This window comes from Rattus norvegicus, chromosome 14 (genome assembly GCF_036323735.1).
Source record: "Rattus norvegicus strain BN/NHsdMcwi chromosome 14, GRCr8, whole genome shotgun sequence".
NCBI lineage: Eukaryota > Metazoa > Chordata > Mammalia > Rodentia > Muridae > Rattus > Rattus norvegicus.
The window spans coordinates 95,998-118,871 of NC_086032.1; the positions used below are offsets into that span (position 1 = coordinate 95,998).

The 22,874-nt window shown below is 53.6% G+C and overlaps 2 protein-coding genes and 2 long non-coding RNA genes across 17 annotated transcripts; 2 read left to right on the top strand and 2 right to left on the bottom strand.

The window, feature by feature from the left end:
- The first annotated feature begins 591 nt into the window (after positions 1-591).
- On the top strand, positions 592-2,866 carry LOC134481808 (uncharacterized). The gene is made up of 2 exons (XR_010057638.1): positions 592-846; positions 1,454-2,866. It is a non-coding gene; the product is annotated as an uncharacterized LOC134481808 (long non-coding RNA).
- A 4,632-nt stretch (positions 2,867-7,498) lies between these two features.
- On the bottom strand, positions 7,499-14,742 carry Ppp2r3b (protein phosphatase 2, regulatory subunit B'', beta). 6 transcript variants are annotated; one of them, NM_001139492.2, is made up of 13 exons: positions 13,999-14,742; positions 13,725-13,916; positions 12,698-12,804; positions 12,285-12,387; positions 11,898-11,972; positions 11,642-11,728; positions 10,606-10,765; positions 10,225-10,273; positions 10,038-10,127; positions 9,521-9,696; positions 9,228-9,346; positions 8,810-8,916; positions 7,499-8,444 (listed from the first exon to the last, which is right to left on the bottom strand). In NM_001139492.2, the coding sequence occupies exons 1-13, from the start codon at positions 14,323-14,325 to the stop codon at positions 8,378-8,380; spliced, it is 1,659 nt and encodes a 552-aa protein (NP_001132964.1). In that variant the 5' UTR covers positions 14,326-14,742; the 3' UTR covers positions 7,499-8,377. The 6 variants fall into 6 exon arrangements, 5 of the variants coding, with proteins under 5 accessions (NP_001132964.1, XP_038948374.1, XP_038948377.1 ...); XM_039092446.2 differs by having other exon boundaries at positions 8,168-8,444; positions 9,234-9,346; positions 13,999-14,482; XM_039092449.2 differs by lacking the exon at positions 13,725-13,916 and having other exon boundaries at positions 8,168-8,444; positions 13,999-14,482.
- Positions 14,532-16,820, top strand: LOC100365289 (rCG57257-like). Its single transcript, NR_131072.1, has 3 exons — positions 14,532-15,319; positions 15,623-15,742; positions 15,882-16,820. It is a non-coding gene; the product is annotated as an rCG57257-like (long non-coding RNA).
- A 401-nt stretch (positions 16,821-17,221) lies between these two features.
- On the bottom strand, positions 17,222-22,811 carry Csf2ra (colony stimulating factor 2 receptor subunit alpha). Of its 9 annotated transcripts, XM_063273580.1 has the most exons (13): positions 22,785-22,811; positions 22,098-22,271; positions 21,051-21,127; positions 20,781-20,947; positions 20,533-20,650; positions 19,796-19,925; positions 19,514-19,680; positions 18,651-18,778; positions 18,403-18,432; positions 18,095-18,230; positions 17,763-17,859; positions 17,579-17,660; positions 17,222-17,465 (listed from the first exon to the last, which is right to left on the bottom strand). In XM_063273580.1, exons 3-13 carry the CDS (start codon positions 21,118-21,120, stop codon positions 17,436-17,438), a joined length of 1,155 nt encoding a protein of 384 aa, XP_063129650.1. In that variant the 5' UTR covers positions 21,121-21,127; positions 22,098-22,271; positions 22,785-22,811; the 3' UTR covers positions 17,222-17,435. The 9 variants fall into 9 exon arrangements, with proteins under 9 accessions (XP_063129650.1, XP_017454861.2, XP_063129648.1 ...); XM_017599372.3 differs by lacking the exon at positions 22,785-22,811 and having other exon boundaries at positions 18,403-18,462; positions 22,098-22,247; NM_001037660.1 differs by lacking the exon at positions 22,785-22,811 and having other exon boundaries at positions 17,226-17,465; positions 22,098-22,120.
- Positions 22,812-22,874: the final 63 nt, after the last annotated feature.

A 22,874-nucleotide genomic window follows, 5' to 3' on the forward strand; every position in this document is an offset into this window, starting at 1 on the left:
GATTAATTTCGACTAAATATTTTCTAGGACTGAGAGAACGGAAAACAATGTAATCAAGGTAGCCTCTCCTGGTTCACAAGGCAGAGGCACTGAACTTACTTGTCTGATGGCTGCCACCATCACTCTTTAAATACAGCTAATAGTTCTTTTTCCCAAGGGTATAACAGCCTTTACCATATGGCTCCATCCTTAGCTTCTCTTGCATCACTGTCTACCCCCCACCCCCCAACCCCTACCACATATGTCTGTGAACTTGTGTCCATGTTAGTTAGGACACAACGTTTCTTGGAGACTGCTCACTTGCTTACTGACTGGAGAGAGGAGCCATTTATAGTTTCAAGACATAAAAAATGCATGAGCTTCTGCTCGTGATGGCCAAAAAGTTGCCTTTATAATCTTTGAAGAGGATTCCCACCAAACCAGCTGTGTACTCACTAGGAGGTGCACAGGGCCCCTTACCCTTGTCTGTTTGCTGCCCATATCTTCAACCATATTTTTGCAGGGTCCCAGATATTGTATGTATGGCACTTAGAGACATTTCCTTTTTTTATTTGATCCAAATCCCTTCCATGGTGTGCCCTTCTCCTTCTCTGGTGCTTTTGCCTAGCACCTGTTGTCATGTTATATTGTTTTCTTTTACAAATCTAAGAGTCAGTGTGTGTGGATTTCACCTCCTCTCTCTCTGTTTTTCACTGCCTCCCTTGCATGCATTTCCATACAATTCATTCATGCCTCACTTTGTGTTTCAGACTCTAGGTGTCTGTGAGCCACCATTTTTTCTGGATGGATCCACATGGTTGTACTTAAGACTCTCCATTGCAAAGAGCCCTGAAGAAGCTAACAATGGTATGCTTTCCTTGTCACAACAAAGATGGGGATGTCCACATTACTGAAAACAATTCCCCATGCATACTATTTTCACTGATTTGTCTCATATACTTCAACCTGTAACATAACAGGTTAAAGGCAGAAGTATATATAAAAATACATCAGTGAAAGACATGCAAAATTGGAACATGTAATAGAAAAAAAATCCACTCTTCTAAGTGTATTTTTAAAAATAATTATCTTTCCTAAAACAGTATTCCTATAATAGGTTACTGAAATCTCTTAAATGAAGTACTTTTTAAGGTTCTATTTCTAATAAAAAGCTAATAAATCTTGATAGAGACAAACCATAATTAGGAATTTACCCTAATTCTTAAAGCCATAGAGAGACTAAAACCTTAGCAAGACTTGAGGGGAAATGTAAGAATGAGTTTTGGGTACAGGTCAGGGTTCTGGCCAAAGGCCCAGGTACACAAGAAGAAGCTTAGGGGGATTCTCCTTAGGGGGTTTCCAGCAAGGGGTTTCCTCACAACCCTGGAGTTTCCCTTCTTTTGTAAGCCAAATGAAGATCTTCTGCATGGACACTGATGACTACACTCCAATTCTCATTCCCATTGGGTATCAGGTTCCTAGAGAACTGCTGTTGAGGTTCCTCATTATATAATCACCAAGGACACATGTGACCGACTCTCTCCAAATCCAGAGAATGGAGACTTCAGCATTCCTCACTCTCCACCTGCTGCTGGGGGCTTCTTTTGCTCTGACCCTGAACTTTAACGGTGAGTACAGGTCTTGAGGAAAGGTCTTTTATAAGAAGAGCACCTAGGAAGTCCACCCAGCCAGACCTTTCCAGCTGGGCTACCCACATCCCCCAACTCCTTTGAGCCCTGCACCTCCTGCTTCCCTTCTACCACCTGCCCTGGATCCCCATGGGAGGAGATTCAAGCCAGACATCAGCCTTTTGCTTCCTCCAGGCTCCTACTCCTGGTGAGGTAGTTTGGCATTGCAGTGTCAAGGCCTGGCCTAGAAGAGACCCACTACATGTCTGTTGGCTACGTGGGTGACACAGAGTTTGTGCATTTCAACAATGAGGCAGTGAACCCGAGGTTTGAACCCCAGGTGCCCTGGATAGAACAGATAGGACAGAAGTACTGCGATAACCAGACATGCATTGCCAAAGTCACAGAACGGCAGATTAGAGTACACTTTCAGAAATGGAGGCTACTACAACCAGAGCCAGAGCAGTGAGTGACTCTGAGCCCAGGTGGTTGCCAAGCCTCTTCCATATCCCCGCATCACCAAGTTCAGCCCAAGGCTATGAGACCACAGAGAGTATTGACCCAGAAGGGCTGAGGGGACTACGAGCTGTTTATGGTTCTCAGTTTAGGTCCAAATCTGGTTGGGGGGGTAGGGAGGATGAAAGGGCCAAGCAGGTGGGACTAACTTATGGGGCAGGGCCAGGTTCTCACACCATCCAAAGGATGACTGGCTACTACATTGGACCAGATGGACACCTACTTCACGCACACCGTCAGTTTGTATATGATGGACAAGATTACCTTACTCTGAATGAAGATCTGAGCACCTGGACTGCGGCAGATATGGCAGCTGAGATCACCCATAGGGAGTGGAAGGCAACCAATGCAGCTGAGTTCTGGAGGTCCACTTGGAGGGCCCTTGCATACCTTGGAGAACTCTTTAAATACCTGACAATGGGAAATGGAGACTCTACTGCACGCAGGTGCAAGGGGTAAAGAAGTAACTCCTCCAGGTGAACTGGAGCTCATGTCTCCTGAGAAGGGAGAAAAAATGAGACCATCTAGAATTCTCTATATCTGTCTCAGTTTCTGTCTCTGACTCTTTATCTCTGACTCTGTGTCTCTGTCTGCCTTACTATCTCTGTCTCATCTCTCTCTCTGTGTCTATCCTCTCCCCCACCCCTCTCTCTCTCTCTCTCTCTCTCTCTCTCTCTCTCTCTCTCACACACACACACACACACACACACACACACACACACACACCCCAGGAGAAGGAAAAATGATCCTGGGTTTTTGGTCCAATATCAGAGGATGACTCTCCAGAGGGCTCACTCTTCTCTCCAAGTCTCAGTTCAGAATCTATCTCAACAGGAGAAAAGATCCCTAAACTTGCCATTCCCTTCACTGCTGTAGTCCATGGTCTCTCTAAGGTTAGATTCTCTGGCCACACTCAATGGTATGGCACAGCTGCAGTGATGTAGAGTTTCTTGGCCTCACTCAGGACAAGATTTGTATTCGTCCTGGTAACTCAGAGTCCCCTACCCTAGGTTAGTTCACCTCAATTCTAGAACTTTTCAAGCAATCTATTATTGCAGATGCCTGAGTACAGTTGCTGTGTAGGTCTGTGCATATCCCCACCCTATTCCCTAGACTATTCCCAAAATGATTACAAGATTCTCATGAAAAAATGTAAATGCAAAATTTCCAACTCTTCCTCAGACCACCCCCACCCCAGACCTGAAGGTGACATCAACCTTGAGGTGCTGGGCCCTGGGCTTCTACCCTTCTGACATCACCCTGATCTGACAAAGAGATGGAGAGGACCAGACCCAGGACATGGATGTAATTGAGACTAGACTGCAGGGGATGGAATCTTCCAGAAGTGGGCAGCTGTGGTGGTGCCTTTGTGGAAGGAGCAGAATTACAGATGCCTTGTGGACCATGAGGAGCTGCATGGACCCCTCACCCTGAGATGGAGTAGGTAGGAAGTGGGCACATACGGTTTCTCTAACATGTGGTTAGAGAAAGTAGAAGTCCTTCTGGAGACCTTGAGCAGGGTTCAAGGCTGAGATCTGGGGTCAGGGTGCTACATTTTTTCATTTCTTTCCAAGTAAACCTCCTCAGTGTTTCATTCCCATCATAGTAGTTACTGTTGGCCTGGTTTTCCTGGGAGCTCCTGTGGCTACTCTTGTCATGTGGAAGAAGCGCTCAGGTGGTGAAAGGGGTAGCCTGAGCTTTCTTTCCAACTGAGGAACTCCAAGCCCCAGATTAGTTTTCTCTGCCTCCTTGTTGGGAAGGGGTATGGCCCATTATTCCCAAAGGCACAATTCTGAATGTCATAACCACAAATATTTAAATCTTAAAAGATCAGAATCCCCAAAATACAAATTTTAAATGTATCTAAAACTATAAGCTAAATTTAAGGGGATATTTACACACACACACACACACACACACACACACACACACACACAACTAAAGAAAGAAGAAAAGAAGAAAGAAAGGAAGGAAGAAATGAAGGAAGGAAGAGAAAGAAAGCATGATAGAACAGGGGCCTCTGTGTGAACACAGACACACTAACAAAAGTCACACTGATGTAGCATTGTGAAGAGTAAATCATATTCACAAAGGCCTAGGTACAGACAAAATGTGTAAGTATATATTCCCAAGGTTGTCGGTTATGTGCGGGGAGCACTGCACTTGCAGTTGTCTGAAATACTGGGACAGACAATATAAGTCTTCTGGGAAGGTTAATAAAAATCCATAGTGGAGTGCCACCAATATCCATTCATCAAAAATCACAAGATCTTGATAAATTTTATCTACACACATGGAAACACACAAAAAGGACATCTCCAGTTATTAAGGACATTTCAGTCTTTCATATTGTACCATGCTCACAAAGCTCACACTGTGACACATCTTCATGGACTCAATTTTGCCAAATATATAAACCTACTTAGAGCCCTCATAAAAACCTTTACGTAATTTGAACCTCCGTTGTTAGAAATGATCTAAGAATGAAATAAACAACACTTTTTATACAATGTTGAGGATTGTTTTATTCTTGTTTTCTTTTTATTTATTCACTTTACACACCAATTGCATCCCCCCAGTTCCTCTTCTCCCAGTCTGACCCTTGCAAATCTGTCCTGCATTAACCCCCTCCCCTTCTCAGAGAAGGGGAAACCCTCCTTGGGTAAACTCCAACCCGGGACATCCAGCCACAGCAGTACTAAGCACATCCTCTCCCACTGAGGCCCAACCAGACACTACAGTTAGGGGATGGGGATCTATGGCAAGCAACAGAGTTAGAGACAGCCCCAACTCCAACTAAAACAACTAAACTTTATGTGTGTGGGGGTGGGGGGGGTAATGCAGGGTTAGATCAGGGATGATTCATAAATTCAGTCCATAGAACTGGTGGGATTTAGTGATTGTCAATTATATTTTGAAGGATTACATCACGATTGATAGGAGTCCATGTAAGAAAGCTGTAAAGTATGGATGGGGCAGACAGAATGTTCTTCCCACAAAGTGGCCTTCTAAAAAGAATTGCATAAACGATGATTAATAAATATACTTCAAAGTAAGGGCATGAAGAAAATATCCTGGCATGTGCACATTATCTCTGTAGGGAAGGCAAAGGCCTGGGAGGAATATTCTTGTCTTTTCACATGGTCAAAGATAATACAGTATAACACTAGGTGTACTAGGTGTACTCCTTCACTGTACTTTATTTGCTTAGGCTAATGGCAAACACCACATCATGCTTTGCTTACTTTAAAAATAAAAACGACAAAGGAGAGGATGACTTTAGCTGAAATGTCCAACATTAGGGTGAAGGAACCTGAAGAGACAGCCTCCAGTAGATAGACAGGGCTCCCAGAGGAGGGATGGGGCCACCCACCTACCTTCAAAAGTTTTGACCTGTTGCTATAAAATTATAAAAAATGCTGTCTTTTACCCTGCACTAGGTCTGGCACTGCAGTGCCCCAAGATATCTGGTAGATATCTTTAGTAGAGCTTCTCACCCGCTCTGCTCCATCCCATATCACATTGCCAATGGCCTCTCTCTGCTCCTGGCAGCAGTCTCTCTACCCATCTAGTTCTCAAGACAGGTTTCCACCATGGCAGAAATATACATTCCAATTCTGTGGCAGCCACGGCACATTCTCTTGAACTTAAATTGCCACATGAAAGAACACACAACACCTCTGATCCAACTGATAAGATATAATTGCCCACCTAGTCTTACAAAGCCTTGTACACATCCATCCCTTAAGAATATTCATAACAATCTGTAAATGAGCAGAGAGGAATCTTAACATCAGCCTCCATGTTCTCTCTGCTCCTTCTTCCTCCCTCTTTCTGTTCCAGTCTCCTCCTCTTCCCTCAAACTTTTCTCTTACCCATCCTTCCTTCTTGTCCAATGACAGGCCTCATTCTATCTTATACCTGCCTTCACCTGTATGATGTCATCCTACATATATATCCTCAAGGCAAAACTGGAAAGGTATACTACAGGCAATGCCAAAAGCAAAACAAAACAAAACTCACAAATGACTTCTGGTGATGTTCACGGAGAGGTATGTTTGCTAGATCAGTAGCTGCCTACCATTTACCAAGATAGGTGGTTCATCTTTCCAAGTAAGGATGCCCCTTACTCCATGTGTGGCATTGCTGCCTCCTCTCTATGCTGTTCACACTGATAACATCCAGGCTAGAAACTGCTTCACAGACTTCTGATTTCTTTGTCATATTCAGATGTTCTTACTCCAGCTCTCAAGATCTGCTTGCTTTCACCTCACTGTGCTTTTCCCAGGAATAAGCAAAGTCAGGGTATTGCTCAGAAGCCTTTGTGGCTACTTAACGAGAAAACACAACCTCAACCTGGGAATATGTGATTTCTCTCTAGCACTGAAGACTTTCTTGGCCTTCTAGAGACTTTCCAGACCCTCGTGTGACCTCTGCAGAAATGTGTATTTGATATCTTTTCCCCTTAAATCCATAGGAATTAGGACAAAATTATAACACATTACACAGTTGTTGTGTGGACTATTTGGCACTGCTTGTGCTTTGGATGAGGAATCCATGTTCATAGAGAAAATGAGTAGATACAGTGTGTAGCGCCCACCTTGTCCAGCAAGGAAGACGTAACACCGTCGGATCCTTGTCAACAGCCTTTATTGCAGGACACCTTCATTGCTGATACCGGGACCACGAGCGGCAAATTCGCTCACCTTATATACACAACAGTATGCTAATAATCTCTTAGGGATTGGTGGGGCACGGGTCACCCCACTATCACCCCACTACTTGTCCTCCAGGGACTGGCGGAGAACGAATCACCCCACCAGCATGGTACCGCCCCCTCATTAGCATATTACCGGCCAACTGACACCAGGTGCAAAACCTGCGCATGCGAAGTACTATTGTTCACCACAGGAGGGCACCGGATCATACAGCTGCCCTGATGAGGGGACAAGCCTGCGCATTCAGACGGGGCTGGCTGTCGGTGCCATCTTTGTTTTGCCGCGCCACTCCCTACAACAGTGCAAAGAGAAACCCCAAAATGCTAAAGTAAACTTACATCTGCCCAGAGATTTAACTTTACTATTGATTCTCCTTGCTTTTCCAATGCATTTGTACATATTTAAAAATATTAAGTAGAAAGGGATTTGCATGCATTGATGGATGCATTTAACATTTTTCCATCAAATTTGGATGAATGTATCTGAGGTAGAAGTGAGACCGAGCTGGGTTATAAGATTTTAGGCACCCACCACAGCACCTTGCATATCAACCTCAACTACTGATGATCCTCCGCTATCTTATTGTCCATTCCATGTCATCACTGAACACAAACCATAATTACAGCCATCTTGAAGTGGTAAACATTATCTGGAGGCTTTTTTTTTCCAGTCAGTTTTAGTTTTATTCTTCAGTCGTTCGAAGGTTTAAGTTTTTACCCAGCCTTATGTTTACAATCACATTAGTAGATTCATGCTTTTGCTCTGCTTAGAACAAAAGGGACAACTGGTCAACCTCATACTTTTTTTAAAAATTATATATACATATAATTTACATATACATATATATTAATTTCTTTAATTACAAAAAGTCTGCAGGCAGTGTTAATATGTGACTTTTAACAAAAGGACAACTGGTCGATCTCATTTTTGAACTACAAAAAGTAAAAAGAAGAAAAGTCCAATGGGACAATTGGTTGACCGTATGTATGTATGTATGTATGTATGTATGTATGTATGTATGTATGTATATATATACACACATATATAAATATAAAATACATAATATATAACAATTAAACAATATATAATATATAATACAGAATACAATATATAATATACATTTAAAAAAGAAAGAGTCCAGAGCACGCTGCCCATCAACCAATCACCCGTGACCCTGGTGATGTCACCCGCAACCCCTGCCAGCCCGGCGGTCAATCCTTCCAGGACGAAAGTCTTCGCTGTGACCTACCCCGCCCTGGTGCCAATCAACAAACCGGGCCCCGCCCACCGAGGGTCCCGGGAGAGACACTGACTGCAGGCCATGGAAACGTTGAACTCTTTATTCAAAAATTACAGACGACGGTTCTGCGCACAGTGGGGTGCGAGGTCACGTGGGGTCACAGGATGTCATGGGAGTGTCGAGGTTGTCCTCAGTCGATTGAACTCACCGCCGCCGAGGAGGTAGTCCTCAGTTGCGTGATCCTGTGTGACCCCGGGCAGGGTGCACAGTATGTCCCACGACCCTGCCCACGCACGTCACAGCGGATCTAGGGTGTCATCTGCGAAGTCGTAGGGATCCGGGGAGCTGGGCGGGGACTCAGACCTGGGGGAGGGGCTGGGATGAGGGGCGGGGCCGTGGTGGACCTGGGCACTGACAGGCAGAAAGGGACATGACCAAGGGAAACTGGGCGGAGCTAGAGCCAATGTGCAAGGCCATAATGAGGGGAAGGATCAGAGGTGACAGAGGGGTGTGGTTGGGAATAAGGGGTGTGTCTAATGTGACGTAGGTACTGACAGGTAGGGTGGGATGTGGGAGGAAAGTGGGCATTGCTTAGACCAGGGGCAGGGAGAGCAGTGACTGACCGCCTTCCCACCGCAATGGCTCCTCAAGGGTCAGGAGACCCCTCCCCTGGCAAGTCATGGTCCACAATGAGAGGCGTGGTCTCCCAGCCCTGCCCCCCCACTCACCCCTCCTCCCACGCGTCATCATCCTGTGCCTCCTCAGCAAGCAGGAAGTCGTACTCCGCTGCAGCGAACCTATCCCAGTCGGAGAGGGTGGGGTCGGCATCCGGGGCCTGGGAGAATGGGCAAGGCCTAAGGGTGACCCCTGAGCAAACCCTGTTCACCCCAGCTCCTTCCCACAATCAGGGACTCATGACCACGCCCTTCTAGCACCGCCCACTACCTGCGGTCCGGCCTGCATCAGCCCAGCCCACCATTCAAGTCAGCTCTGCCCCTTCCCCGAAGCTCCTCCTAGCAGGAGACCCCGCACAACAGTGCCACACCCATGCTCAGGCCATGCCCACGCTTGTCCCTCCCACAGGGAGCCCTGCCCTCCCCAATACCCCGCCCACCCCAGGCCTTGCCCACAGGAAGCCCCGCCCACCCTCACAGGCCCCGCTGGCTCCCGCCGTTCGTGCTCCAGGAATTTGTCAGCATTGAAAAAGGCATCAAAGAACTCGCCCGCCAGGCCGCAGCGCTTCAGGTCGCCCAGCGTGATCTGGCCTGGGGTGGGGCAGGGATTACATGGAGTCATGTGGTATCACAGAGGTTCACATGGGTCACATGGAGGTCACAGGGGGGTAACCTGGGCGTCACATGGGGTCACACAGGCGTCATAGGCACCACACTGGGGTCACAGAGTCACACAGGGGAAGCAGGGGGCGGGGCTGGGCTCACCAGGGCAGCGTGGCTGCACCAAGTCAAGGGCCTGCCGGGTGAGGTCAGCGAAGGGCGGAGGCTCCGCCCCCCGGGCTGCCAGGTTCTGCGCCTGTTCCTCGTAGAAGAAGCTGAGCTCTGGGGCGGAAAGGACGCCGTCCCCATCCAGGTCCATGCAGCGGAACCAGTACTCAGTGCTGTGGGGAGGACCAGGGGGGTCAGGGAGGTCACAACGGGGGTTAGAGGCGGGGTTGGCATCAGGGTCCAGCTGGTGTCATAAGGAAGGGGAGGGGTCAAGACTACAGTATTGGACAGGGCAGAGGGCGTGGCCACACCAGTGTAAGCAATGACATCACAGGCCACAACAGGGCGTGGTCAGGGGTCGTTGTGAGTGGAGCCAACAGAGCTCAGGGTTGTGGCTATGGCTCAGGACAGAGGGGCATGGCTTGTGAAGTCACAGGATGCCCCGGCCCTGACCCACACCAGTCCTGCCCACCCCTGGGCCCGCCCAACGTTGGCTCCACCTAGCCCAGCCTACCTGGTGGGCGTGGTCTTGTCCTCCTCCGACAGCAGGAACCACACGAAGTCCGCGAGCCCCATCTTCCCACCCTCGGGGGATGGCCGTGCTCTACGGAGGTGGGGCCATCAGCGATGACATGACAGCCCCAGGTCATGGCCAATGACGTCACATCCACCCTGAGCCCCGCCACATGCAGGGGTCATACCGGGTCACTGCGCCTGAGAAGATCCTGTCGATCATCCTAGAGGAGATGGCTGGGGGGCGGGGCTGAGGTTGGGGATGGCCGCGCACACCCAATAGACTTTCAATCAATGACCTGCCCACCTATACAGCCCCGCCCATCACAGATGCATTCATCCTTTCAAGCCCCGCCCATGATGCTAGTCCCTGTCCCTAAGAAGTGCACAGCTGAGGCCCAGCCCACAACAGGATATATCACCCCTAAAGCCCCACCCACAGTCCTAGGCCATGCCCCATTCACTCACACCAAAGGCTCTAGACACAAGGCCCCTCCCACTCAAGGCAATTCCCAAGTGAGGCCCCACCCACCTGTGGCCCCAACCCAGTGCCTGGCCCCACACCTCACCGCCATCCGCATGCCGCCGGAGGTCGTGCCTATCAATCAGGCCGTCGCCATCAGCATCCAGGGCCTGAAATTTGCTGACAATGACGCAAAAGTGGGGATAGGAGAAGAATGATGGTGTGGCACGGCCGGGGTTGGGTTCCGCCTCCAGCTGGGACACGGCCTAGGGGATGGAGGAGGGGTGAGGACACGCCTACCACAAAGCCACACCTACACATGGCAAATATCAGAGGCCACACCCAAGAGCAAAGAAACATCTCAGGTCATACCCAACATCAAACCACATCCACAAGGAATCACAACCACATGAGACCAAGAGATTCAGAAGCCCCGCCCACCAGAAAGCCACACAGACAAGCCCAACACAGAGAAAGGAGCACAAGGTCCGCCCACCACAGTCACGTGCACAATGGACCATACCCCCGCATAGTCAGGAACTTTTCAAGCCACCCCAGAACAGAGCAAAGAGCAGAGTAGACCACACCCACTCGAGGACCACACACAGCGTGCCACGCCTACTTGCCACATCCACAGAACATGCACAGAAAAGGCTTGGCCAGCAAGAAGCCCCGCAATCCACAAAGCAACGCCCATTGGAAAACCATACCCACCATAAGCCACGCCCAATGCATAGCTAAGCACGAGATAAGCCACACCCACCAGGGCTCCACCCATCTCATGAAAGGCAAGGACAAACCCACAGAAGCCGCACCTATAATGCACCATACACAGCAGGAGCCAGGATCCTTAAAAGCTTCGCCCACCAGAAAGCCCACATCACACAACGACAAGTTTACGCTCACCGCAGGCAACAACAAAGAACCCCATCCACCTAAGCATCATCCACAGGTGACGGGCAAGTAGAGGCCCGCCTCCATGAAGACCACGACCTAGCGTGCAGGCCATGCCAACTTGCCACACACACAAAAGCCCCGCCCAACGGCAGGAAGCTCCACCCAGGACAGAAAGCCCCATTACTAGCAGAAAGTCAACATCAGACCCACCAAGACCCCGCCCACCTGCAGAAAGCCCCACCCACCTGCAGGAAGCAGCTTCGTCTAATCTCCTGGCAAGAGATCCGCCCAGACCAAGACCGGTTCACAGCGTAGAACACACGCTGTGTCACCTGTGGGCGGGGCCAGTGTCACAGCCAGGATGGAGCCAAGAGGGAGGGGCGGGGTTACAGAGAACTTGAACCAGGGCCCAGCAGGGTTAACAGGGCCTGAGTGGGCAGAATCCGGGAGGGCGTGGCCATCGTGGATAGAAGCCACAGGGCAATAGGAGCGTGTCCTCACCGTGGTGACATAATCCCGGCGGAGCGGCTCTGCCTCCCGCAGGAAGCTCAGGCCAGGATGTGAGTCCGCAACATCCTGGAGAAGGGTGGGGACAGATGGTGCAGGACATTCACAGGGAGGGGCCTGAACCATGGGGCAGAGCCTGGATGAAGGGGGTGTGACCAAAACCCAAAAGACACTTGAGTGTTTGAGTTAGGGGCGTGACCTCTGTGTGAGTGACCAGGACATGGCTTAGGGCCAAGGCATGGCCCAGCCCAGTGGGTGTGGTCAACATAAAATCACACCCTGGGAGAACCGGGACAAAACCAGGAAACAGAAAATGTGGGTCCGGATCCCCAGCAGTGGGTGTGTCCAACGCTCCCCACCCCTGTCCCCAGTCCTGCCTACCTGCACGAGGGGTGCAAGGTCCTCTGGGCTGAGGCCACCGTCCCCTGGTCCACCAAGGAGGCGTTCGAAGCGGGCTGCTTCGTCATGGCAGGTCAGCAGGATCCTGGGGACAGGGCTGGGACCTTACAACCCTGGCCACACCCTGCCCGGTCCGACCACGCCCAGCAACCATGGTGCCCTTCCCCATGTAAACCATTTGGTTTTCAGCTGGCAGCATGGCTATAACATCACTGCAGCCCTAAACATGCCCCGCCCTTATATGTGATGTCATCAATTATCCACCTCCCGTCCGAACCACCCCACATACAATCATTCCATCCTTCCCTGATGTAACCTAATTCTGTCAAGGGGCATGACTGTGACGTGACCATCACCCTGGTCCCGCCCATTGACCCACCCTCCGCTGCACTCACGGCTTCCACAGGCCTATGATGTCACGTGCGCTCACAAAGCCGCCCTGTGCTCCACCTCCTGCAGCAAGGAACAGTGGGGCCTTCCAGTAGAGTGGGCAGCAGCAGGCCTGGGGGTGTGGCCACCAGAAGTATAAGCAGATCCACGGAGAGTGTGGGCAGGGTAGCAAGTCGGGTATAGGAGTGAACAAAATCAGTAATTAGGATCTGTGGGTGTGACCAGGCCCACAACCGGGAAAGGGAATAACATTTGAAATGTAAATAAGAAATACCCGATTTAATAAAGATGAAAAAAAAAAGACTGGATCTTGTAACATGTAACAGCTCTAAAACTGTGGTAGAGACTATGCCACATGAAGTGGTGTAATATTAGCTATAGTTAAGAAACTTCATATAACTGACCTATCAATTTAATTTGCGACAGGCATCGTAAAGATTCACATCAAAGTGAAAAGATGGTAAAAATGTAGACCTATAGTGAATGATATATAAACTCACGCGCTTAGCCACAGAAAATATATATTTTTTTGAAATTCAAAAAAAAAAAGCTCCACCCACTGTAGTCTCCATCTCTACACAAAAACCAGTGACTGTCATTTTCAGTTCTACAGCCCAGCCCACCACAGTCCCAAACCCGCCCAAACACCTCAGGTTCCACCTCCGTGCCTAACCCCGCCCACTTGGCCCGTAACCAAGCTCCAAACCAACAAAGATCACTGACCATAGCTCAGTGCTGGCCCCGCCCATCACCGGCTCCAGCCCTAACCACACAGCAAATCCCCGCCCTATGCCCAAAACCCACCCCTAGGCCACCATTTCTCCCCAACCAGATTACAGGGCATTTCCCGGCCACTCTGCCAGCCACGCTCACTCCCTCACCTCACCTACCTCAAAGCCCCTCTTACAACCCCAGGCTCCGCCGCGCCCAAAGCCCCGCCCACCGCCATCGTAGTGCTAATGTCCACAACTTTGGCTAACACCCACGGCCCCTCCCACACTGCCAACCATGCACTACCAGGGCCCCGCACACCTTGGCAACAACGCCCATATCCTGCAGCCCCGCCCTCCCGCTCGGCAGCCTGGCGAATGCGCGCTCCACATCCGCGATTACGTCGTCCACATCGGGTCCCTGTCCCGGGCGCCCGCGCGGGAAGTAGAAGGCGGGAATTCCTCGGCCTGGGAGTGGGGCCTTCGGCCCAGGCTCCTCTCCTCTGGGAGGGACCTGGGGGCGGGGTCAGAGGGGTCCGCGTGGTCACCGGGAGTCATTCACCAATATCTGATACGCCCCCAGGAACGTCACTCACCGCTCTGTGCCTGTTCCTTTTTCGTGAGGCGGAAAATTTAGTAATGGCGGTGGAAGAGGCAATGGCGGCGGGGTTGGGGGTCACCGCGGGGTCGGGCGGAGCAATTTTGGCTGGAGCAGCAATGGCTTTGGTGGCGGAATCGAGGGCCGTGGCGGGGTTGGGGGTCACTGTGTGGTCGAGGATCACCGCAGGTCCTTGGATGCGCCGCAGTCCTGCTCGCAGTGCGCGTTGTGTGCCGGGATCGCTGAGCCAGCGCAGGAAGAGCTCGTCAACCTTCATCTGCAGGCAAGGCCGGAGCGGCGACGGCGGCGGCTTCCGGGGCGCCATGGCGAACGCGGGGTCCGCACCAGGACGAATGGACTCACGCTTCCCCGGCTTCAAAACGCCCGCCGCTGACACGGGGCCCGGGACTTCCGTCGAGGAGTGATGGCGTTACTGGCGCGACTGCGGGATTCAAGAACACGGGGCAATACCGGCGCGGCGTGGAGGCGTCACAGAGTGCGACGGGAAAAATCAGGAAGACAGGAGTGAAACGTCTTCAACGGCGGCGGCGGTGGCTTCTGGGGATGGAGGACCTTGGGGAGAGGTCGGAACCGGGACAGACGGACGTACTCGGGAACCGGCGATGGACGCGCCCGATGCTCCCCCTGCGGGGGACGCTTAGCTAGGCACTCCCGGCTAGGAATGATGGCGTCGCGGGGATCAGGAAGAACAGATTTCTGTGGAAACAAGGGCAGAGCTGAGAGATCCGGGCGTGGCCTGATATCACCGCGCGACCTCAGCGAACAGGAAGAGCGGGAGGATGCGGGCGCAGCCTGAGGACGTCATGGCGCGACCACAGGAAACAGGCCGAGTCACAGAACCGGACTTGGGTAACTGGAGCCGTTGCGGCTTGAGGACGTCACAGCCGCTGCGACAAGGCCACGGAGAACCGTATGAAACCTGAGCGGACCGATGCGGCGCGGCGTGATGGTGTCACGAAGCGCTACAATGACACCACGACCCGGACACCATTAAAGACTGACGCGCTCCGGGCACCGGCGCCCCGCGATGGTGTCACCGGGAGCGACGGAATAGCGGCGGTCCTGAAGGACTTGGGCAGCGGCTTTCAAAGTGGTGATCCGGATTCTTGATAATGGCGTCACGGATTCTTGATAATGGCGTCACAGTTGCAGCGATAGAGGGGACCGGAAGCAGACGTGCAGTGACGTCTTCTGAGGTTCTTCCGACAGCCTGGCAGAAGTGTATGTTATTGATGCGCAGTGGCGGTGCTTTGTGATCCAGCGCGTTTCAGTCATTGTGACTGGACGGGACAGAGGCTGTGAGTCTAGCTCTTGCCCTGCCCACTCTGATTCAATTGCTCCTAAATGATGAAAGCAGTGGGCGGGTCTGCCTGCGTGACCGACGGGGAATTATGACCTCAAATGCACACTGGGGCATATTCACCGGGGACATGAAGTCCCTGGGACTCAGGTCATTGTCACCCTCGTTTGCATAAAATCTGCATATTTGCTTGTCTCTGATGAGCGCTCAGTGTACAGATTCTGCAAATCTGAGGTTGCCTGGCCTGACTAGGAAGCCCTGCTTTGCAAGCTGACTGACAGGTAATGTCATCTCGCCTTAGGTCTCACTACCTGTCATCTCCCTGCCTTGACTTTCTGACCTGTCACAGGGATAGGAAGTAACCTCGGTCCGTTGTGATTACGTCATTAACCCCGCCCTCAGTGTGGACCCTAAATGGCAGGTGAGGGGTTGGGCTTTCAGGGTCACTGGCAGGAGTGGGTGTGGCCTGGCCATAGCGTCATCGCCTAAGGGGTTCAAGGCTGAGGTCACAGGGGGCCCCTCCACCTCCTCCCTAACGATGTTACTTCCTGTTCTCACAGATTCCCTGATTACTGTACTCCATGGTGGCCCCTGTCTACTGGGGAGGGGCATTGATTCTAGCGCAGCCACACCTGTGGGCTCTTTGGAATGAACCTGAGATAAGTTCTCCCATCTCTGGCTGCCTCCGGTGACCTTGACCCCAGACTTTTGCTTCCTAGGTCAATACCTTGCTGACCTTTTTATTAAACTAACCACATCCTTAAATTAAATAGCGGTGTTGCCACTCAGTCACCCACCCAGTCACTGACACATGGAGTCTATGGGTTCTGTGTGTCTGGTTTCGTGCTGGTCTTTGATGCACATGGACTTGGAGGACATGGAGCTATTTTGCCATCTGACTTGCAACTATCTAATCAGCACCATTTGTTGACGATGCACTCGGGTATGGAAGACACCTCAAATTAAAAGATGGGCCTACCTCGGGGACCTCAATTGCGCAAGATGGTTTAGTTACCCTGGCCTTTTGTTTGTTTGGTTTTGTTTTTCCCTGTGTGATTGAGTATTGCAATGTCTGTAAGTTTGTGTTGGAATTTCGGCAGGGATTGTTTTAAATCTGATGGCAGCTCGGAGACTGTGCTTTTATTATGTTAGGTCTACACATTCTTTAGCGTGACAGGTCTTTCAGTCTTCTAACATCGTATTCAGTTTCTTTCCCCTAACACTGGCGTCCTTGTCATGCGAGGCAGTCGCTGGCTTTTCAGTTTCTCCTGCGTATAGTACACGAGGCTAGCGAGCCGTGTTTTGTCTCCCTACTCTCAGTCCCTTTCTTGTCTGTGTATAGGAAGGTCATGGGTTTGTTTATTTTCTGTTGGTTGTGTACACAGCAACTTTGCTCACAGTGTTCATCTGCTGCAAGAGCAGTCTGTGGGGTTTTTTGACTGACTTGTGTGCAATCACATCACCTGAAATAAAAATGACTTCTTCCTTTGTGGTTTTTATTCCCCTGATCTCCTTCAGTTGTTTTATTGCTGGTTAAACATTAAAATTCTGTGTTCAGAAAATACGGAGAGAACAGCAACCTTGTCCCATTTCTGAGTCAGTGGATTTGTGTTGAGTTTTTCACGATCAATTCCAGGATTGGCGATGGTCAGGTGTCATTAGGCAGCTTGGTCTTTTGCGTCATCAATGACCCCGAGAATTTAACCCTAACACGATGTTGGGCGTCGTCAGAGAATTGCTTTACCCTCTAACGAGATCATTCCTTCCTTGTCCTTCATTTATTTTGTTCACTGCACCTGCACTCAGGCTGGGCCACCCAGGCCTCTGACATGAAGAGGGGGGGGAGGTGCCACCCTCGTCAATCATAGCCCGGCCCCACCCCAATGACCATGACCACGACCACAGTAGAGACAGCATTTATGTCAGAGATGGAGGATGGGAGCCAGGCAGGACCTGCCCATCAGGGCCACAGGGGCGGGTATTCCTGTCCGTGATGTCAATTGGTCCCAGCGGAGGCGGGATTCCCTGTGAGAGCTGTCAATCATTGTGGGATGGTGAGATTTCCTGTCTGACATAACTGAGCCAACGACGTCACGGGGAGCGGTGGGCGTGGTCTAGGGCCGCAGCAGGTCCTTCCTCAGCGTCTGCCGGGAGGGGGCGGGACCGACAGGGTCAGAGGTCGCCCAGGAGCAGTGGGTGGGGCTAGGGTGAGGAGAACCTCTGACCCCCTAGCCCCCCTCCCTCCATGACCTCTGACCTCCGAGTTGACACGCTCGTCATCAGATACGCGGTCCCGGATCCCGGGGATGGGGGGGAGGAGGCGGCGTGAGAGCGCGAGTCTGCGGGTCCGGTTGTGGGGTCAGGGAGCAGAGTCACGCGCAGTCGACAGCATTCCCCTGCCTCAGCCCCTCACTCCCGGTCATACCCTCCCCCCGCCTCACCTCCTGCAGGCCGCCCCCAGTGCCAGCGCACACAGCAGGGCTGCACAGCTCGACGCCGCCAACACCAGGGCCCGCGGCGGGGTTGTGGCCTCCGAGCCTGTGAGGGAGGGAAGGGGGCGGGGGTCACAGAACCAGAAGTCCCACCTCAGAAGTGGACGGGCGGGGTCGGAAGGCAAAACCAGAAATCCCGCCCACAAAGAACCGAAAGTGATTGTAAGCCCCGCCCCTTCATTAGCACAAGTGGAAGTGTGTGGGTGGTGCTCCACATTTTGATGTTAATGGGGGGGGTCAGATCATCAAGCAGGAAGTGGGCGTGACCCCGGTGTTGTCACCGAGCTCCAGGGCGGGGCTCCAGTCGCTCCACCGATCACTGCGTGTGTCCCCTGCACGAACTCTGACCCAGAGGCGGCCACGGGGGGCGGGGCTGGGGAAGGCGAAGGCGTTGTCCTCGCGCCCTGCGATAACCACCTGGGGGTGGGGTCCGGGGTGGGCAGGGCCATGAGAGGGCAAGGGATTCCTTCAGGCTCAAACTGGGGTTGCGGACTCACTGGGGGTTGGTGGGGTCACTCAGGGGTCCCGGGGTCACCTGGGGGTGGCGGGGTCACATGGGGGCTGCGGGGTCAGACTGGGGTGGCCCTACCTTCTGGGCAATGCTGCTGGGCTCCGCCTTCTGAGTGGAGGAAGAAAGGGGTGGGCAGGACTGGATGAGAGAAAGCCACACCCATGGGGATATGGCCACACCCACAACACACAAGCACCGCCCACCGGAAGCTTTACCCGCTTGGCCCAGGGCTCCGCCCCAATCGCAAGGCCCCACCCACCAAGGTCATGCTCACTCCAAGCCCCGCCCCCTACAATGCCACCACCATTTCCACAGGCCTTGCCCACCTTCCACTCGATCTCAAAGCGGAAATCCTGTTCCGTCATAGGCGCCCAGGTAGGGGGCGGAGCCCAGGTGATGGTGCAGTGGGAGAAGTTACAGGAGGCAGAGACGTTATCTGGGGGACCCAGGCGCTCTGTACAGGGCGGGATGGGAGGCGGGGTCGGTGAGGGCGGGCACAGTCACTGGGGTGTCAGTGAAGCCCTGCCAACTTCCTGTCAATCAAAGCCAAGTCCCACCCACTATCTGCCTCAGTGCCACCCACTTCATAGTTTCTAAGCCAAATAATTGCCCACCTCCTATCAATCAAACACGGGCACTGATCACTTCCTATCTCAGCCCCGCCTACTTGTCTTTTTTTTTTCTTTTCTTTTTTTTCGGAGCTGGGGACCGAACCCAAGGCCTTGCAAGCGCTCTACCACTGAGCTAAATCCCCAACCCCCGGCCTACTTGTCTTGAATCCACCCTTAGGTGGCGCTCAAAATCAAGCGTCTCTCCTGTCCAAGCCCCGCCCTCCCAAAAAGTCACACCCACTCCACAGGCCACGCCCACTTCTTAATCTATGCCCCACCCCTCAGCTGTTGCTCAACTGACACATCATTGCTGAATAGTCACAGAGCCTGGCCCATTCCTAGCACTGAATCCTAAGCCTTGCCCCTGACCTGTCAATCACAGCCAAGCCCCGCCCCTTCACTCAGCACTCACAGCCCCAGCCCAGCCCATGCAGCGCCATCCAGGCCCAGTTGCTCTCCTGCCACTCAATTGCAAGCTCCGCCCACGCTCATCAATAAGCTCATAGGCCCTGCTCGGACCAGTTAGGAGCCCACCTCTTCTAAGCCCTTTCCTGTCCCACACAGGCCCCGCCCCTCACCAATGCCCTTGGTGTTGACCACGGCATCCAGGAACCGCACCAGCCCCGTCCGGCTCTGCCCAGTGACGACGATGTATGCGAGGCGGGGCAGATGTGTGAGATCATCAGCCTGGCAACGCGTGGGTGGGGTTCCGGGGGCAGCGGAGCAGCTGGCGACCTCATGACCACTGTGGGCAGGTCAGGTTTCAGACATCAACTACGTAGCTAGCCCCGCCCACTGATGACATCATCATTGACATCACATGGCTCCACCCGCCATCTACATCTGGTCCCCTGGCTCACGTGGCGTTGAGCACGCGCAGTGAGTATCTGATGTCATCGGGTGCAGCCGGCCCCACCGCCCAATAACAGCACAGGAAGTGGGCAGCAAGGATCTCACAGGTCAGGTTCTCTGCCCCGGAGCCTGGGGCACCTGCAGGGGCAAGATGACTGCTGTGAGGGTGTGGTGACATCATCGGTGACGTCACAAGCGAAGTAATGGATGACATCGTCCAAAACAGGCAGTGACATCATAGATGACATCATTAGTCACACCACTGTGACATCATAGGCGACATCATCGATCACATCGTGAGTTACGAGGCGAGGTGAGTGATGTCATCGATGAGGTTGTCCCAGAGAAGCAGTAATGTTATTGCCCATGACATCATCTGTGCCTGGGACCGTAGTGACCACACAGTGACTGGGGAATGGGGCGAGGTGATGTTATCGATGATGTCATGGTCAGATTTGCGATGATGTACAATGTCATTGGCGATGTTATGCCCATGTTGCCTTATGGCAGCCATCTTGAGCACAGTGATGTCATCGATGACATCATCAGTCACATCATCATGCCTAGGATGTTGACCTCATCGATGACATCACCCTGGGGCATTGACGACATGCTTGTTCCTCGGCAATGACCTTACCACACGTCCATGTCTTGGAGCCATTCACCCAATGCCACCCACCCCGCCCCTACCCAATGACGCCATCCTGCCCCTGCCCGGGCCCTGCCCCTGCCTTGCTGCCTGCACCTTCATTCTCGAAGCGCAGAGTCTGATGGACTTGGGCATGGCCTTTGTCCCCCGCAACCTCCAGGTCGACCCCGCGGTGTAACTCCATTGGCTGAAACCGGCAGCGGCAGCCCCGGGACTGAGGGTGTCCAGGGTGGGAAGAGAGGTCATGAGACAGGAAGTGATGTCATCACCACAGGAAGTGGAATCGCGGGCAGACATCCTGACGTCCTGGCCGCCAGGGTTTCCAGGTCTCAACCCCTGCTCACCCGCACTCTGCGCCGGATCCCTGCCTCCTGGTCAATCACCGTGCACGACATCACTGCCCCATCATGGCCGCCACAGGCCCAGCTCAGTGTCCAGGTCCCGGGGTCGAAGGTCAGGTTGTGGAAGTGGGCGAGGCCCAGGTTAGGGGGCGTGGACGGGTCTGTGGGGCCTGGGGAAGGTGGGACCCCAGTGTGACCCACGTGTGACCCCCATGTGACCCCGATAACCCTATGTGAACCTGATGACCTGGCCCTCCACTGCCCGTCTCTCACCCTGAGTAGCAGCAGCAAGTCCGCAGCAGCAGAGCAGGGCGAGGAGCTGAGGCAGGGGAATGATGCTCATGGCCCAACTGCAAACAGAGCGGTGGTGGGGGCAGAGATTGGGGCGGGGTCAGCGGTCTCACCCGCCTGTCACTCACACGCCTGGGCGTGGCCTGGCAGCAGCATGGACCAGGGCCCCCAGTCCCGGAAAATTTTACTTTGCTATCCTGGCTATTCTCCTGCCTCAGCTCCGACCCTGACTCACAGATTCCCCCACCCTGGGGTGGGATGGGAGGCGGGGTCGGGGTAGCGCTCTTCCCTGCGCCCCGACACAGTCTCAGTGCTTGCCCGGCCGAGCCCCAGCCCCGGCCCGGCCGAGCCCCAGCCCCGGCCCGGCCGAGCCCCTGCTGCTTCCTCTTTTCTTTCCCTGCTTCCTCCTGCGCCCGCCGCCGGGGTCCTGTGGAGTGGGGGGAAGGGTGGGGCCCGTGGGGTCTCCCTGGCCGGGCGCCGGGAGGGGGAGAGGGGTCGCGGTCGGAGACAGGCCACTGCCTCAGCTCCCCACAGCGGAGCTATCACTTTCAGTCATCCCCCTGCCTCATGTCTTCCCTCATCTTCACTCCCAGCCATGCCCCTGCCTCAGCTCAGGGAACTCTGCTGACCCTGACCTGCCAGGATGCCCTGCGGCGACCCCGAGTGACCCCCCCCACCCTGCCCATACCAGTCACCAGGACCCCACGCACACAGTGGGTCTGTTCTGGGCTGACAACGACCCTGGGGCTTGGCCCTGACCTCTGACCTTTCCCGGCGACCTAGAAGCAGGGCCCTGACCTGGGACCTCACCCCTGCCCCTGAGGGGGGGGAGAACACAGAGGGAGCACACAGTAGGTCCTCAGGTGCTGCCCTCCCCTAACTCCGCCCCTCACTCCCGGGGTCCCCGGCCCCCACCCACTGTCTGCCCTGCCCAGGGCTGGGTGTGAGCCCTGCACATAGTAGGGCAGCGGACGTCATCACGAGGTGCGGCTGAGCAGGGCGGGGTGGGTCTGGGCTGGGGTCACTCACCTGAGGCAGGGGGATGCCTGAGATGGCCTGGGCAGCGTCCTGTGTCCCTTGCTCCCACTTCCTCATCTTTGGGTTGGGAAACCCCTGAGGCAGGGCGGGGCGCGCAGTGGGGCCACAGGGGCGGAGTGTCGTTACCGACGTCCAGGCTGTGGGGCCGCTTCGCTCCTCACCACCCTGCACACAGTGGGGCCACACACAGACCTTGCTGCCCAGTGACAGGTACGAGGTGGGCGGGGCCTGTGCTGACTGATGCTGACATCATCGGAACCCAAGTGAGTGCAGGCAGTGTAGCCCCGCCCGTTGTGACGTCATCTGCGCATAGTGGGGCCTCACAGTCCCTCACAGTCATATGGGCTCTGAGGTCGGTGTCAGTCAGCCTTGGCCCTGCCCACGTCACACCTGTCAATCTCACGAAGGCTCCGCCCACAGCACGCATCAGCCGCTCATGCGCCGCCCACTTCCTGTCTGGCCCCAGCTGACCACACCCACCTTCAGGCCCAAACCGTAGCCAAACCCACAGGGTGGCCTGGACCTTGCGCATTACTGATGCCCCGCCCACAAGGCTCAGGTCCAGGGAGGCTTTCTGTCACTCATACTAAACTCCACCTACCACTCAGGCTCCACCCCCTGTTCCCGCCCCGGGCCTCTGACATCATCCTAGCCCGGACCACGGCCCAAGTCAATCACCTCAAGTCCTGCTTAAGGCACAGCTGTCAATCAACTCAGGTCACGCCCACATCTTAGGCTCCGCCCCAAACGCATCACATCACCCCCTCT

What these genes read in the sequence shown, in the direction of transcription:
- Ppp2r3b (NM_001139492.2), bottom strand. Translation starts at nt 14,325, where the DNA reads ATGGCGCCCCGGAAGCCGCCGCCGTCGCCGCTCCGGCCTTGCCTGCAG. An exon ending in GACAAGACCACGCCCACCAG is followed by an intron (nt 9,697 to 10,037) that starts GTAGGCTGGGCT and finishes TCCTCCCCACAG; the next exon opens with CACTGAGTACTGGTTCCGCT. An exon ending in GGTGCAGCCACGCTGCCCTG is followed by an intron (nt 9,347 to 9,520) that starts GTGAGCCCAGCC and finishes GCCCCACCCCAG; the next exon opens with GCCAGATCACGCTGGGCGAC.
- Csf2ra (XM_063273578.1), bottom strand. Translation starts at nt 21,120, where the DNA reads ATGAGCATCATTCCCCTGCCTCAGCTCCTCGCCCTGCTCTGCTGCTGC. An exon ending in GGATCCGGCGCAGAGTGCGG is followed by an intron (nt 20,651 to 20,780) that starts GTGAGCAGGGGT and finishes GGACACCCTCAG; the next exon opens with TCCCGGGGCTGCCGCTGCCG. An exon ending in CTGGGGGCGGCCTGCAGGAG is followed by an intron (nt 17,661 to 17,762) that starts GTGAGGCGGGGG and finishes CCGGACCCGCAG; the next exon opens with ACTCGCGCTCTCACGCCGCC.